General features: G+C 34.9%; 2 protein-coding genes across 2 annotated transcripts; one reads left to right on the top strand and one right to left on the bottom strand.

Moving 5' to 3' along the window:
* Positions 1 to 1,431: 1,431 nt before the first annotated feature.
* LOC142984403 (uncharacterized) lies at positions 1,432 to 2,250 on the bottom strand. Its single transcript, XM_076131957.1, has 2 exons — positions 2,169 to 2,250; positions 1,432 to 1,740 (listed from the first exon to the last, which is right to left on the bottom strand). Exons 1-2 carry the CDS (start codon positions 2,217 to 2,219, stop codon positions 1,432 to 1,434), a joined length of 360 nt encoding a protein of 119 aa, XP_075988072.1. The 5' UTR covers positions 2,220 to 2,250.
* A 2,486-nt stretch (positions 2,251 to 4,736) lies between these two features.
* Positions 4,737 to 6,202, top strand: LOC142984606 (uncharacterized). The gene is made up of 2 exons (XM_076132345.1): positions 4,737 to 4,866; positions 5,220 to 6,202. Exons 1-2 carry the CDS (start codon positions 4,822 to 4,824, stop codon positions 6,039 to 6,041), a joined length of 867 nt encoding a protein of 288 aa, XP_075988460.1. The 5' UTR covers positions 4,737 to 4,821; the 3' UTR covers positions 6,042 to 6,202.
* The last annotated feature ends 6,895 nt before the right edge of the window (positions 6,203 to 13,097 follow it).

The following is a 13,097-nucleotide window of genomic DNA, read 5'->3' on the forward strand; positions in this document are numbered from 1 at the left end:
CGCACAAATAATTGTTCCGTGTGGGAATCGAACCCACGACCTCTCGACGCAATGGTATCGGCATGGTCACCTAAGCCATTGCGCCACGGTAGTCATAATCTTATTGGGAATCACAATCGTGTAAGATTGACTTAAGTCAATTGAAAAACATTTATTCTATGAAATAAAAGTAATGTCATAAGATTCGTGCCTTATCGATACACCTGTAGGGTTTGATAAAAACAACGTTTTTTTATAATGTAATATATTTCAACTCAAATTGCTAAATATATAATCTTGATATAATAACAGATATTTCGTAATAAGCTGGCAACATTGCGATGCCGTGTTAGTGTTGCCATAATGTTAGGTGATATCGTTATATTTAAAATGTTTTAAGTATAAAAAGATAGATAAATATATTGTGACTTTGGTTAGTTTAGATTTTAAAGTTCAAATTGACTTTTTGGGTAACTTGGAACATGCTTGGTTATACAGTAAATAATAAGATCTAATTAACCTTCAAATCATAGTTCAAAGACAGTCTTTCTTTCGTCCGAGTAACCCAAATTATCAAAGATATCAGAAAAATCTGAAGCATTATAAATCATATATAAATACATACATATAAGAAAGTTATCCACAATAACATTCAATACATAATAACACAGAATACACACATACATACAAATATCTATAAAAAAGCAAAACAAACATTCCAACAACTTTTCAAAATGGCTGAAGTATTTTCTGACAAAAATATTTTCCCAAATTTTTAAACTAACTATGCACTTGGTAACGTCAAATAACACATAAATGTGTGATAATTTTGACGTTAATAGGATGCATAGTAAGTAAAAATCGAATCCCCAATTATTATTTAATATCAGCACAGGGATTAACGTAATAATGCATTTTTTTGACAACTCCCACACTAAGAAATGCTCTTGTATCGCGAGGACTTTTACAAACATACAAACAATGGACACAAAGTACAACCAGTCCCGAAACAATTATTCGTGGATCGCACAAATAATTGGTCCGTGTGGGAAACGAACCCACGACCTACCGACGCAATTATAGCGGCGTGGTGGCCTAAACCACTGCGCCACGGAGGCAATCGATACTGGTTGATAGAAAGACTTGAATGAATAGACCATTGTCGCAAATTGTCAGTTAGCCTACCCAAGTTCAAAATGCATAATTAATCCTTATGTAATATTAAATATTTACAGTCTAACTAAGAAACATCGTGTAAACTGATCAGTTATAGAGTGTTTTGTCTCTTTCAATCCATTTCATAACTGTATATGAGTGAAAAAGACAAAACACAAACGAATGAAAGCTTACATGACATTTTTATGTAAGGCTGCAATAAGAGAAGTAAAACAGCTGCAATTTTCCCCAAATTTTGCCATTAAAAATACATCAACCAATCAAACGCTTCACTCCTTAGTAAAGAATGTTATAGCCATTGTAGCCGTAGTTGTTGTAACCGCATCCACAGCCGCAACCTCCGTAGGAAAGGGCTGGGGCAATAGCTGGTGCTGCTACGGGCACTGGGACGGCAGCGATCACATTAGGGTTGAGGGGCAGAGTCTCGGAGAGCAGGCTGCTGACGGTGAGGAGGGAGAGGGTGTCGGCTAGGCTGCTGGCCACGCTAGGGGAAGCAATGATGGGGGAGGCAACGATAGGTGAAGAGATGGCCAAGGGAGCGGTTGAACCACAGCCGCAGTTGCGGATGATTTGGCTGGCAGCGTTCTGTAAATAAGATTGAGTGTTACATAAAGCTGAAATAAGGAGTTGTTAACGTGGCGGTAAAGTGGTTTTAGTGAAGAAATCTAAGCTTAGGACGATTTTAGCAATCACAAAAAGTAATGTTCAATTAAATGCAAAGTTTTTCAAGACAAACGCAATGAAGAAAATTATGAAAATATTCACAAATTTTGTTTTTGGTTAAATTTAACACCAAAATACAGCACAGCGAGTCTGCAGTATTCTACTTTATTTATATATTTTTACACAGTTAAAAGTATCTTAGTAAAATAGAATCTCAACCTGACCACCATGAAAAGCTCAAAAACCAAGGTTTTTAAGGCTATCAGTCGCATATACACTCGTAAACCAATAGGCCACGAAATCAAAGCAACACAAAAGAAAAGATTGTAATAAATAAAATGTAGTCTTACCTGGAAAAGAACAGCCTGCGCCACAACGAGGAGTACTGCGAAGTATTTCATATTTAGTTCTTTAATAATCTTCACAACTGAATGGTCTTTCAAACTACATGAAGTCTATTTATACCATGTTTATTTCAACATTTAGTACATTTCACTATTGCTTATCGAGTTCTAAGTTATGTTTATGGGGTAACTTTGATAAAGGTACAGGTTAAATTACGAAAATATTTAGGTTAATATGAAATAAGTAGATATTTTGGGTCAACGATTACCAAAATTCAGGCTTTTTCGTATACCTATTTATGAGAAGTTTGCATGACAGTTTCCCCCTTAAAAAAACAGGTCTAAGGTTAATCGACAGAGTCAAAGGATTAAAGGTCAGATTGTTAGGAATTTTAAATCAAAGCTTAATTAGGCAATATTTTTTAAAACGCAATATGTGAAAAAAACATTGCATAAACTTTTCATAATGCGCGCTCATTAAATAGTAAGATTTTGCATGTATATCGTACTGTTATTCCTACTATTATATTTTGTTTATGTGAACATCTTTGAGATTACGAGAAAACGGAAATAATATGTTAACATTAAAATAAGAACATAGAACAGCATTACTATTGTAACCAAAAACTATTTCGTAGGAGTCGTATTTGAAGAAATACGTGTAATAAACCAATAATATTATTTTTGTACATGAAACTGTGTATTTTGACCTTTCGCAAGGGTAAATATCCAAATCCCCTAAGGCTATGTTTATTTTTGGTGTTCTCTGATTTCTATTGTATGTATCTTCGTGGTTCAAAAGGTCAGATTCATTCTGGAAGAGAATACATAATCAATAACTCAATTGTACTGATTCTATGGCCTCTGCGGGAATACGACTGCGAATTCAATTCCCAGGGCAGTGAAAATGTATTGAGGCCTTTAAATAACTCTGAGTTTAGTAATAACAATTATTGGCCCAAAAGTAGCGGTATTTTTAATTCGCCTCTGCCAGTAAAAAGGACGTGATAATGTAAAACATACTAACTTACTCTCCAATCAAATGTATGATATACAATAAAAAGTTTTTGGTACTATCATTCCATCGTCGATCACTTTTTTCGACAATCAACCTCACCGTTTTACAAGACTATAAGCAAGTTTCAACATAGTCAACCTAGTGTCAAAGTTGTTCAAGCCGCCAGAAGGCCTTTGACGTGGCTTAACGATTGTTATCGTAGTAGATAACAACCGGGACCGACTTTTAACGTGACCTCCGAAGCACGGAGACGCCCAGTTCAAATACCACTATGCGGTCACCCATCTATGGAGAGACCGCGTCAAGGGTTGCTTAACCCACAGATCGTTTACCGACCGTTGAGCGCAACTGGCTATGGGCGCCTTTATAGGCCACTAATTGAATAAAAAAGTTAAAATGTATCTAACCCTAACCAGCTAAGGTTACTGTTACTGCTACTGTAAGGAGTATTTTCTCGAAATAAGAGATCGGTAAAGCTTCAAGTTAATACCGCTCGTAATGTACGGGACTTTGAATTCCTTGAAGAACTATTTAGAGAACTCTCACGTAAGTATGCAGGGTTTCCTTGCGATGTTTTCCTACAACAACGCCAAGTTACATGAGTTAAACATGTGCAATCATTAGTATATAGCGCAGTAATGGTAAAGTATTTTCTACGAATAAATAAGTATAAACAAGAATAGGGTTTGCAGGTTTTTTATATATTTTATCTGCTAAGGTTTGGGGTCAAAGTAAGGCTTCGTTTTCCAGATTCTTAGAAATTAATTAAGGTATTTACATAAAATTTGAAAATTTGCCAACATAATATTACTCTTCCTAAGCAGAGGTAGCCAATAGCTATTGGTTTCCAAGCCAATATCAACTTGCAAATAATCATTCACCTTTTTTACAGACATTTCTAGTATTCCTGTTAACGTATAGAAATTATACATATTTGATTATTAAATCACAATATAAATTTAAATAAATTTAACCCATTACTGTCCCACTGCTGGGCAAGGGTCTCCTCCCGTAATGAGGGAGGGGTTAGGCCTTGAGTCCACCACGCTGTCTAAGTGCGGGTTGGGGACTTTGTATGCCCTCAATAAATGTTATAAACAATTTTTTTTAGGCATGCAAGATTTCCTCACGAAGTTTTCCTTCACCGTTGGAGCATGTGATAATTATTTCTAATACACACATAACTCCGAAAAGTCATTGGTGTGTTGCCTCGGGTTCGAACCTGCGACCACTTGCGTGGGAGGTGCCAACTTATACCACTCGGCTATCACTGCTCTATCTCTATCTAAATCACAATAATATTCTTATATCTAATCTATAACATAAAGTTTACCTATAAATATTACAAAAAATGCCTATTTTTACATAACTTTATCAATTTCAACTATTTTCTATTGAAAGGACTTTCAAATTTTAATTCCGGAAGTCAGTCATTGCCGAAATTCGGCGAACTAGTGATGTGACATAGAATATTCTTACAACTTTTGTAATCGATCGATTATAATAAATTATATAATTATTCATATTGTTGTGTTGCAATTGTTTAACTTTATATACAAAACCATGCGATTATAATCTATCGATGTATTGATAAGTTAGTTTTACTTCAAGTTTGTTGTGTTTTACGTTTAGTGAAGGAAAATGGTGAAGAGTGCTCTAATCTTGATTTTTGGAGTGATTTTTAATGTAAGTACTAAAAAATACTTATTATTAAGAGTTTTAAAAAACTAATTGTTAAAATTTCAAGATAATTCAAAGTTTCCCAATGATTAAAATTTTGCTTCTGTCATATAACGAGAAAACTCTGCATTTCATCTCCCAGGCTCCAATCTCATTAAAAATACAACTATACTTCAACTTTACATTTGTATTGAGGTATTTATTATCGAAAAATTTACTGGCAATAAGCGAACATAATACCATTAACAGCAAAATCCGAAATCCATAATACATTTGTTTTCCTGTAAATCTTACGGCACAGTTTTAAATTACAGTTAAGTAGTATTTCAAGTCATTCATTTTTAATGCTATTTTCACAGGGGGCAGCATCCCAAACTCTCGACTACATCACATCATCACCATCACCGCTAATTCAAAACTCTTTATCATCATCATGCAACAACTGGGACGAACTCCTACCCACACTAAAAATGATCAAATCTTCCTCAAACATCAAGAAAGAAAGACTTTTGAACGTCGTCAAAATCATAAAATATCTACTATCAGATGAAATGGAAAAGACTCAGTGCGATAAGATTCTAAATGATGTTAAAAACATCAATGAATTTCAAAGTTTAGGTATGCCTGACATAGACAGTATTGTAGATGAAAGACTTAAACCTATAAAAGATGCTTTAGAAGACAAAAACTGCGTACCAAACTTCGAACTGAAGAATGAAATGGCCAAAAACAATAATACAGCAGAATTGAACAAAGTCTTAGCTAAAATATCTGCGGCGTTGGCTAAAGTGAAAGAATCTAACGAGAATGCTGAATCAGGAGTATGCCGCCGCAAAAATGAATTCAACTCTATAACTAAGTCTGCAAGATTCAATATCCCTTGTCAGAAGGCGTCCGATATTTTAAAGGAGACTACTACTTTTGTCGTACCTAAAGAAGCTTATTGCAATCTCCCTGCCAATATAAATTTAGACTCTATTTTGAAGAACCCAAAGGTGAATTCAGATAATTTGCCGTTTAAACTAGTGCCTAATTCTGTGACCTGTGTGGATTCAGATGACAATGTTGCGATACTATTTAAACCTAAAAAGATATCTTTAATGCAAGTCTATGGGAATTTATTGAAAAAGATTACTATTACTGTTTTAGTGCCTTACTTTGTTTCTAAAATTAATGGCTGATTTATTTTGATTGATTTATTTATTGATTGTGTCATATTTCTAGGAATTAAGTAGTTATTTATACAATTTCGTATTCTGCCGTTATTGTTCGAGAATTTTCTATTAGATGTTTTTAACTTTTACTATTTATTGTTAATTTAAGAGTAAATAAAATGGTAACATAATTATTTTATTGTTTCATTTATACCAGAGGGGATATCACGTATCTCAGTTGACAACTAATTGAAAGCCACTATGCTGTACATTGTTTTTTCCCTTAGATTATAGTGATGAACACGTTACGTCAAAGCAGCAATGTACTGCCATCAATTTGACGCACACTAGTTGCCAATCAACTGAGATACGTGGTAAACACTCTGGGATCCTTAATTTTTGTTTCTACATCAAATTTGCGATATTTTTTAACCGACTTCAAAAAAAGGAGGAGATTCCCAATTCGACCTTATGTTTTTGTTTTGTTTTTTTTTTTGTATCTTGCACTTGGATAACTTTTCGTACAATTCATATATCTACAGAATATATTTGACCTAAAAGAACTATCGATAACTTATAATATTATGTCCGAAATCCAATATAGAAAGTGTTGAGTCAGCACCTTGGATTCATATTCGGGTCACTGATAGTAAAATATCGTTGTCCATGAGGTAGGCTAAAGTGATATTCCAAGCGCACGATATTATTGGGATCATACCTTTCGTTATTTTCATACTACCTGACCCGCGCAACTTCGCTTGCGTCACCTAAGAAAATGGGTCAAAATTTTCCCCGTTTTTGTAACATTTTTCGTTGCTACTCCGCTCCTGATGACCGAAGCGTGATGTTATATAGCCTATAACCTTCCTCGATAAATGGGCTATCTAACACTGAAAGAATTTTTCAAATCGGATCAGTAGTTCCTGAGATAAGCGCGTTCAAACAAACAAACAAACAAACTCTTCAGCTTTATAATATTATAGTATAGATTATGACTTTTAATGTACTTTCAAATTTTAATAATTACTAGCTTTCTGCTCACGGCTTTGCACGCGTGGTTAAACCCCCCTCGGAATGGAATTTCCAAAAATCCTCTCTTAGTGCTCCTCTACACTTCGTAAGAGTTTTTCAGACCAAATCTCAAATTTCTACGCCCAGTAGTTTCGGCTGAGCGTTGTCTATCAGTAACCGTCACATAGTAAGGGAATATCTTTATATATATAATTCTTCTGTAAGTGTGTATGTCACTGAACTTCTCTTAAACGACTGGACCGATTTTGATGAAATTTTTTGTGTGTGTCCAAGGGGATCTGAGAATGGTTTAGATAATTTAAAAAAGTTTAAAATTTTCAAATTAAAAACGTGTAGACAGGACAACGTCTGTCGGGTCCGCTAGTCTTTATATAAGTACTTATGTATTTTGATAATTTTATTACCATTTTCTGCTACGATTGGGCCTGAGTCTCTTCCCATTATGAGAATATGGAGTAAGAACAGTACCCATACTACAGTACCATAGCAAATAAGTTCTCATAAAATTAATACACATGACCGTTATAACTATTATTTGTTTAATTTTCTCATCTCATTGTCTAAAAAAAGATACGAAACTCTTAAAAAAAGCCCTGAAAATAACCAAAAACTCAAATAACGTTTCTTTTTCTTACAATTTCTAAAGCAATAGCCTTAACTCGAGTTGTTGAAACAGTTTCATAATAACATTCACCGTGCGTGTGATAAGAACGTTTTCTGTGTATTTCATATAACTGCGCAGTACTTTTTAAGGTTCCGTAACCAGAGGGTAAATCGGAATCCTATGTTCTTCCTCCGCTGTCTGTCTGTCCGTTTGTCCGTCTGCCCAACTGTCAAAAAGCTGTCAAATAAATGTAAATTTTCACAAATAATGCATTTTCGTTGCCGTATTAACAACAAATGCATTATTTTCTTAGCCTGTTTGAGTGTCCCACTGCTGGGCAAAGGCCTCCCGGCGACAAAATCCGACCAGTCCTTCTCAAAATTTAATGTGTCCAGGTCATCCCGCCATCTCCTTTTAGGTCTCCCGCGTCTACGATGACCATCCTCTGGTACCCGGTTGGTATATATTATTATGTGGGCCAACTTTCTGTATTTCCCCTGAGAATTAAAGAAAAAATAAGTGTTGGCACGGAACCCGTCGCGCGCGAGTCCGACTCATACTTGGTCGGTTTTTTTACGATTTTATTGTTTGTTCTACAAATACATTGTTTCTTTGTGCTCGGAACTTTAATTAAAAGTTATTTTTAAAAGGTATGCCTTGTATTTGCTAAGAATTTAAGGTTTTATATAGGCACTGCGATGCCTTAAATCCTGGTTTCTAAATAGGCTTTTGAAAATCGTCTCAACACTTTGGAAAATAAAGATTTATGATAAATGTTTGTAAGCAAGCGTCTCTTCCTGAATATGATAGAAGCGTTAGGTCTTCAATCCAGAACGCCAAATGCGGGCCGGGGACTTTGCATGCCCTAAAAATGGGTAAATTTTTTTGGCATGCATGATTTCGTCATGATGTCTTCCTTTACCGTTGTAGCTAGTGATATTTATTTCTGATACACACATAATATAGCACATTTTCTGTTTAACTACCTGCTTTACAAAATAATATGTTTCGTACATAGGAGAAGGGTCAGACAGGCAGTAATTACGCAAACAAAACAGAACATGTTTCTTCATAAACATAACAACATTAGAATTACTCCTATCCAACACTAACGCTCTTTAAAAATAGACTTAGCTACTTTCTCCATTACCCACATGCATCCATCAACATAACTTCTACGACTAGAAAATCATCTCCTAACAACGCAAAACTCGTGGTAGTAGTTAGTAACAATATAATTCACGTATAATTTCCACCCCCATGGAACGCGGAAGGCGCCAGAGAGCCTAGCTTCCCCCCTCCTCCCCCCACTCCCCCATACTGACCCACATCGGCTCCACCCTAGAACTCACTTCAGGCGGAAACATTGTTTTACTTTTGCAAGGATGCAAAGCTTCTCGTACTATGAAAAATGGCTGAGAGATTTATGAGTACAGTTTAAAATAGCTGCAGTTTAAGAAAATTTTATTGTATGATTTATTTCACTGTGAATTTGCGATGCTTTGCAAGTATTGCAAAATGTGAACTGTGTTTTATGCTATAGATACTAGTTATCATTTTTAAATGAAAACTTGATGACTATGATATTCATTTTTGTTGTCAATTGTTTCGAATATTATTGTAAGCACCTACCTATGTTATTACTTTATGTCATAACACGTGACTTGGCAGTTTGTTATGTTTCATGATCCAGGATAAACTCCTAGCGAAAAAGTTAGGACAGAGACATAGAAAAACCAGGGTATTAAATTATTTTAGATTTTTCAATTTCTGATAGTTTTTCTTTAGGTGTTTAGAATCGCTTCAAGCAAAGTCTTATTAATTCAGAACTTTAACATTTAGTGTGTATGAAGTTAAATAAACAAATGTGTTTTGTATTTGGTAAACAATTTTTAAGAAGCTAAAAGCAACTAAAAATAGCCCACAAAAAATAAACAATTTGCTTTGAAAGTCAACAGCAGGTTTCCTTTGTCATTTATATTTCCATTCTTATGTACAACACAAAGACTTTTTGATAGAGGGCGTTGGATACGATAAGGCCTCTCAACAATCCTATTTATAAACTTACCTCTGTTATAAGAGGATTCTATTTTAGGAGTAAAAGAACAAATAAATTCAAATATTATTGTTCCACTTCTGGGCAAAGGTCTCCTCCCAAAATGAGGGAGGGAGTAAGGCCTTGAGTCCACGCTGGCCAAGTACGGTATGGGGACTTTGCATACCTTCAAGAACTGTTAAGAATTCTCAGGCATACAAGGTTGCATCACGCTGATTTCCTTCACCGTCGGAACAAGTGAATATTATTGCTAATACACACATAACTTCGAAAAGCCTCGGCTACTTCGCGTGGGAGGTACCAATTTATACCACTCGGCTATCACTGCTCTTAAAAATAAGAATATTGTGGGAGTGATTATGAGTGGTTAGAGTTATATAATTACTAGTGTATGTCCGCGACTTCGCGTGAATAGATTTCACAGGGTAAAAAAATTTACCAATTTCATTTAAATCCGTCCAGTACTTTTGCATACATAATTATAATAATATCACGTCTTTTCCTCATAGGTGAAGCCAAAGACCAAAGAATGATTTGCCATTTGGTACGATCCTTACAAATTTCCCTTGCCTCATTCACATCCATACATCTTGTCATACAGGATAGGTGTTTTATCATTACTTTTATCTTTACAAATTTTACACTTTACATCACTCTACCCATTAGGGAAAACCGTACAAAAATTCGTTCAATATATTTGGAGTTTTAACGCAAACAGACAGACATGACGAGGGAACTTTTCTTATAATATGTATTGATACTGATACAATCTATAGAAATGTTATTTTTCTTGAAAATACCTTTTATCTAACCTACGTAGGTGGTAATATTGTCTTGGTTATTACGTAGGATGGTCTAAGTTAACTAATTATAGTAGTTTTTAAACAATAGCCGTGTCTAGACATAACAATCTGGATATTAATCTATACCTACTAATATTATAAAGCTGAAGAGTTTGTTTGCATTTTGTTTGTTTGAACGCGCTAATCTCAGGAATTACTGGTTCGATTTGAAAAATTATTTCAGTGTTAGACAGTCTATTTATCCAGGAAGGTTTTAAGCTATATAACATTACGCTTGAGCTATTAAGAACGGAGTAGCAACAAAAAATGTTTTAAATACGGGGAAAATTATGACCCATTCTCTCTTATGTGACGCAAGCGAAGTTCCGCTAGTCAAGAAGTCAAGGATAAATGTCACTTAAAAGCATCATATCAGTCAGTTAATATAGGACTTCAATAATTACTATATGTAGGTAGGTACGGCTGAGAAATGACCTAAATTCTAGCGCATTGCAGTCCTAAGGACGTCGAAGGGTCAAAAAGACCTTCGAAGTCCTTTAACGATTTCAAGCCTAGAAGTTATATGTGCTTTAGGCGACTATTGAATTTTTTTCGCTTTCTGAGGTACTGACCGTTTTTTTATATGAAGTTTAACGCTATTGAATAGATAAACTACCGCTATATGTACTTAGAAACTGGGCATGAGAAGAGCTTACAGCAAAAATATTTACTTCTAATCATAGGTAACTTACAAATACTTCGTGATATGGGATTGTAGTTAAAGATGTAAAAATTTTAGGGAGAGAATCTGTGGTAGAGAATAGGCTCGTCCTCAAAATGATTCTGTATGTTTTCGAACACAAGTTTTAGATAGGTGCTTTTAAAAATCATCTTTTTTTGAGTTAAGTCAAGCATTCAGCATTAATCACCTACACAACAAGACGGCAAGGCTTATAAACGTGATTAGAGCCAATGAAGTTTCTAGAAATCGTATGAAAATAGCATTAGCCTTAGTCTGTTCCCATGGGAATAGTGCAAGATTATATCTACGTACATTCAGCCGGACCAAACCGGTTCGATTGGAAGTCAATACCGACAGAGTACCAAGCAGGTTTGCCATGAAATGAAAAATGGCGGTCGGGCAACTGCAAAATAAGTACAACTTATTTTTGTACCTGGCTGGTTTCGAAAGTTTGTTTCAACAATTCTAAATAGAAGATATTTTAACGATAATAAAGTCGACAAACAAAACAATCGAATTGACGTCGGGGTGTAAACAATGTGACGTCATAATGTCACTGCGCATGTGCAGATGAAATATGTGGTTCACACGAGGCGAGAATTTATGCGCAAAAAACAATAATAATAATGTTTTGATAGAAAAGCCTGTTTTAAATAAATTACCTATAGTGGGAAAGGGGAATCGTCTAAATTGCAACAAATCTAAATAATTATTTCGATATCAAAAATTAATTTAGCCTTTCTTCCAACTATGGTGGGGTTAGCTTGCAGTCTCACCGGATGCAGCTGAATATCAGTATTTTACATGGAGCGACTGCCTATCGGACTTCCACTATCCTGTTACCTTGGTAATAACACGATACCCCACGATAGGACTTCTTTAATTTGTTATTTATTAATTATTTCTTTGCAAGCAGGTTATTCCCCAAAACTAGTGATGTCACAAGTATAGTAGTCAATAAAAAAGAATGAAACGTACTTCTATTTTGCACTAATAGTGATTACTTATGACTTTAATATTTAATACTGCTTTTAGGTTTGACTTATAATACAATACATAACATTGTCATGTTCAGAAGAAATATTTGTATTGTACTCTCACTCCTACTGTCACTATTTATAGTTGTTCTTAGAACTTATAAACACTTGTATTGATCCGGTTTTCATTCATTAACCTTATATAAAAACTACCCCTACCAATTCCTCCCGTGTAAACCCTCCCGATCTCCCTAAAAATAGAGGGAGAGGGTGGTCTATATTTATATAGTATTATACCGTCGATGCGGCGACATCCACAGTCGCGAACACGCTGCCGAGCCTGAATGTCGTTTTCCACGTTTCCAGAAAGATCTAGAAGATACCAAACAAGTGTACGCGTTTTTAATGTGCAATTCAGTGAAATAACTAAATATTCCTTAATTGGAAGTGCTTCTTTCAGTGAAGTGTAAATTAAAGTGAAGTTATGACGTTACATGCCTTGCCGGCATCCAGTTATATGATACAAGAACAAATATTTAAAAATATTGAGCCCGAAAAGAGTAGTATGCCTTCATTAATTTTTCGTAATCGGTAAGTCGATCGATTTGAATTTTTTGTTTTGTACGCATTACGGTGCGGCCCAATCGATAGTACTGCTGCTAACTTCACTACGGTCGATGTTGACGTTTTGTTTTGATGGAACGGAACGTTGTCCGTAATAACTTCAAAGGTTGTCAATGACATGAGTATTGATTTTTATTGTTCAAATTTTTTTAATTAGTAGTGAAACGAATATATCATTGATAAATAAGCTTCAATTGAATAAATTATATATTTGATGAACTAAATTGAGACTAAAGCCTATATTAATTTTGTAAATGAAAAATTGA

The sequence above is a fragment of the Anticarsia gemmatalis genome, chromosome 27 (genome assembly GCF_050436995.1).
Source record: "Anticarsia gemmatalis isolate Benzon Research Colony breed Stoneville strain chromosome 27, ilAntGemm2 primary, whole genome shotgun sequence".
Classification (NCBI taxonomy): Eukaryota; Metazoa; Arthropoda; class Insecta; order Lepidoptera; family Erebidae; genus Anticarsia; species Anticarsia gemmatalis.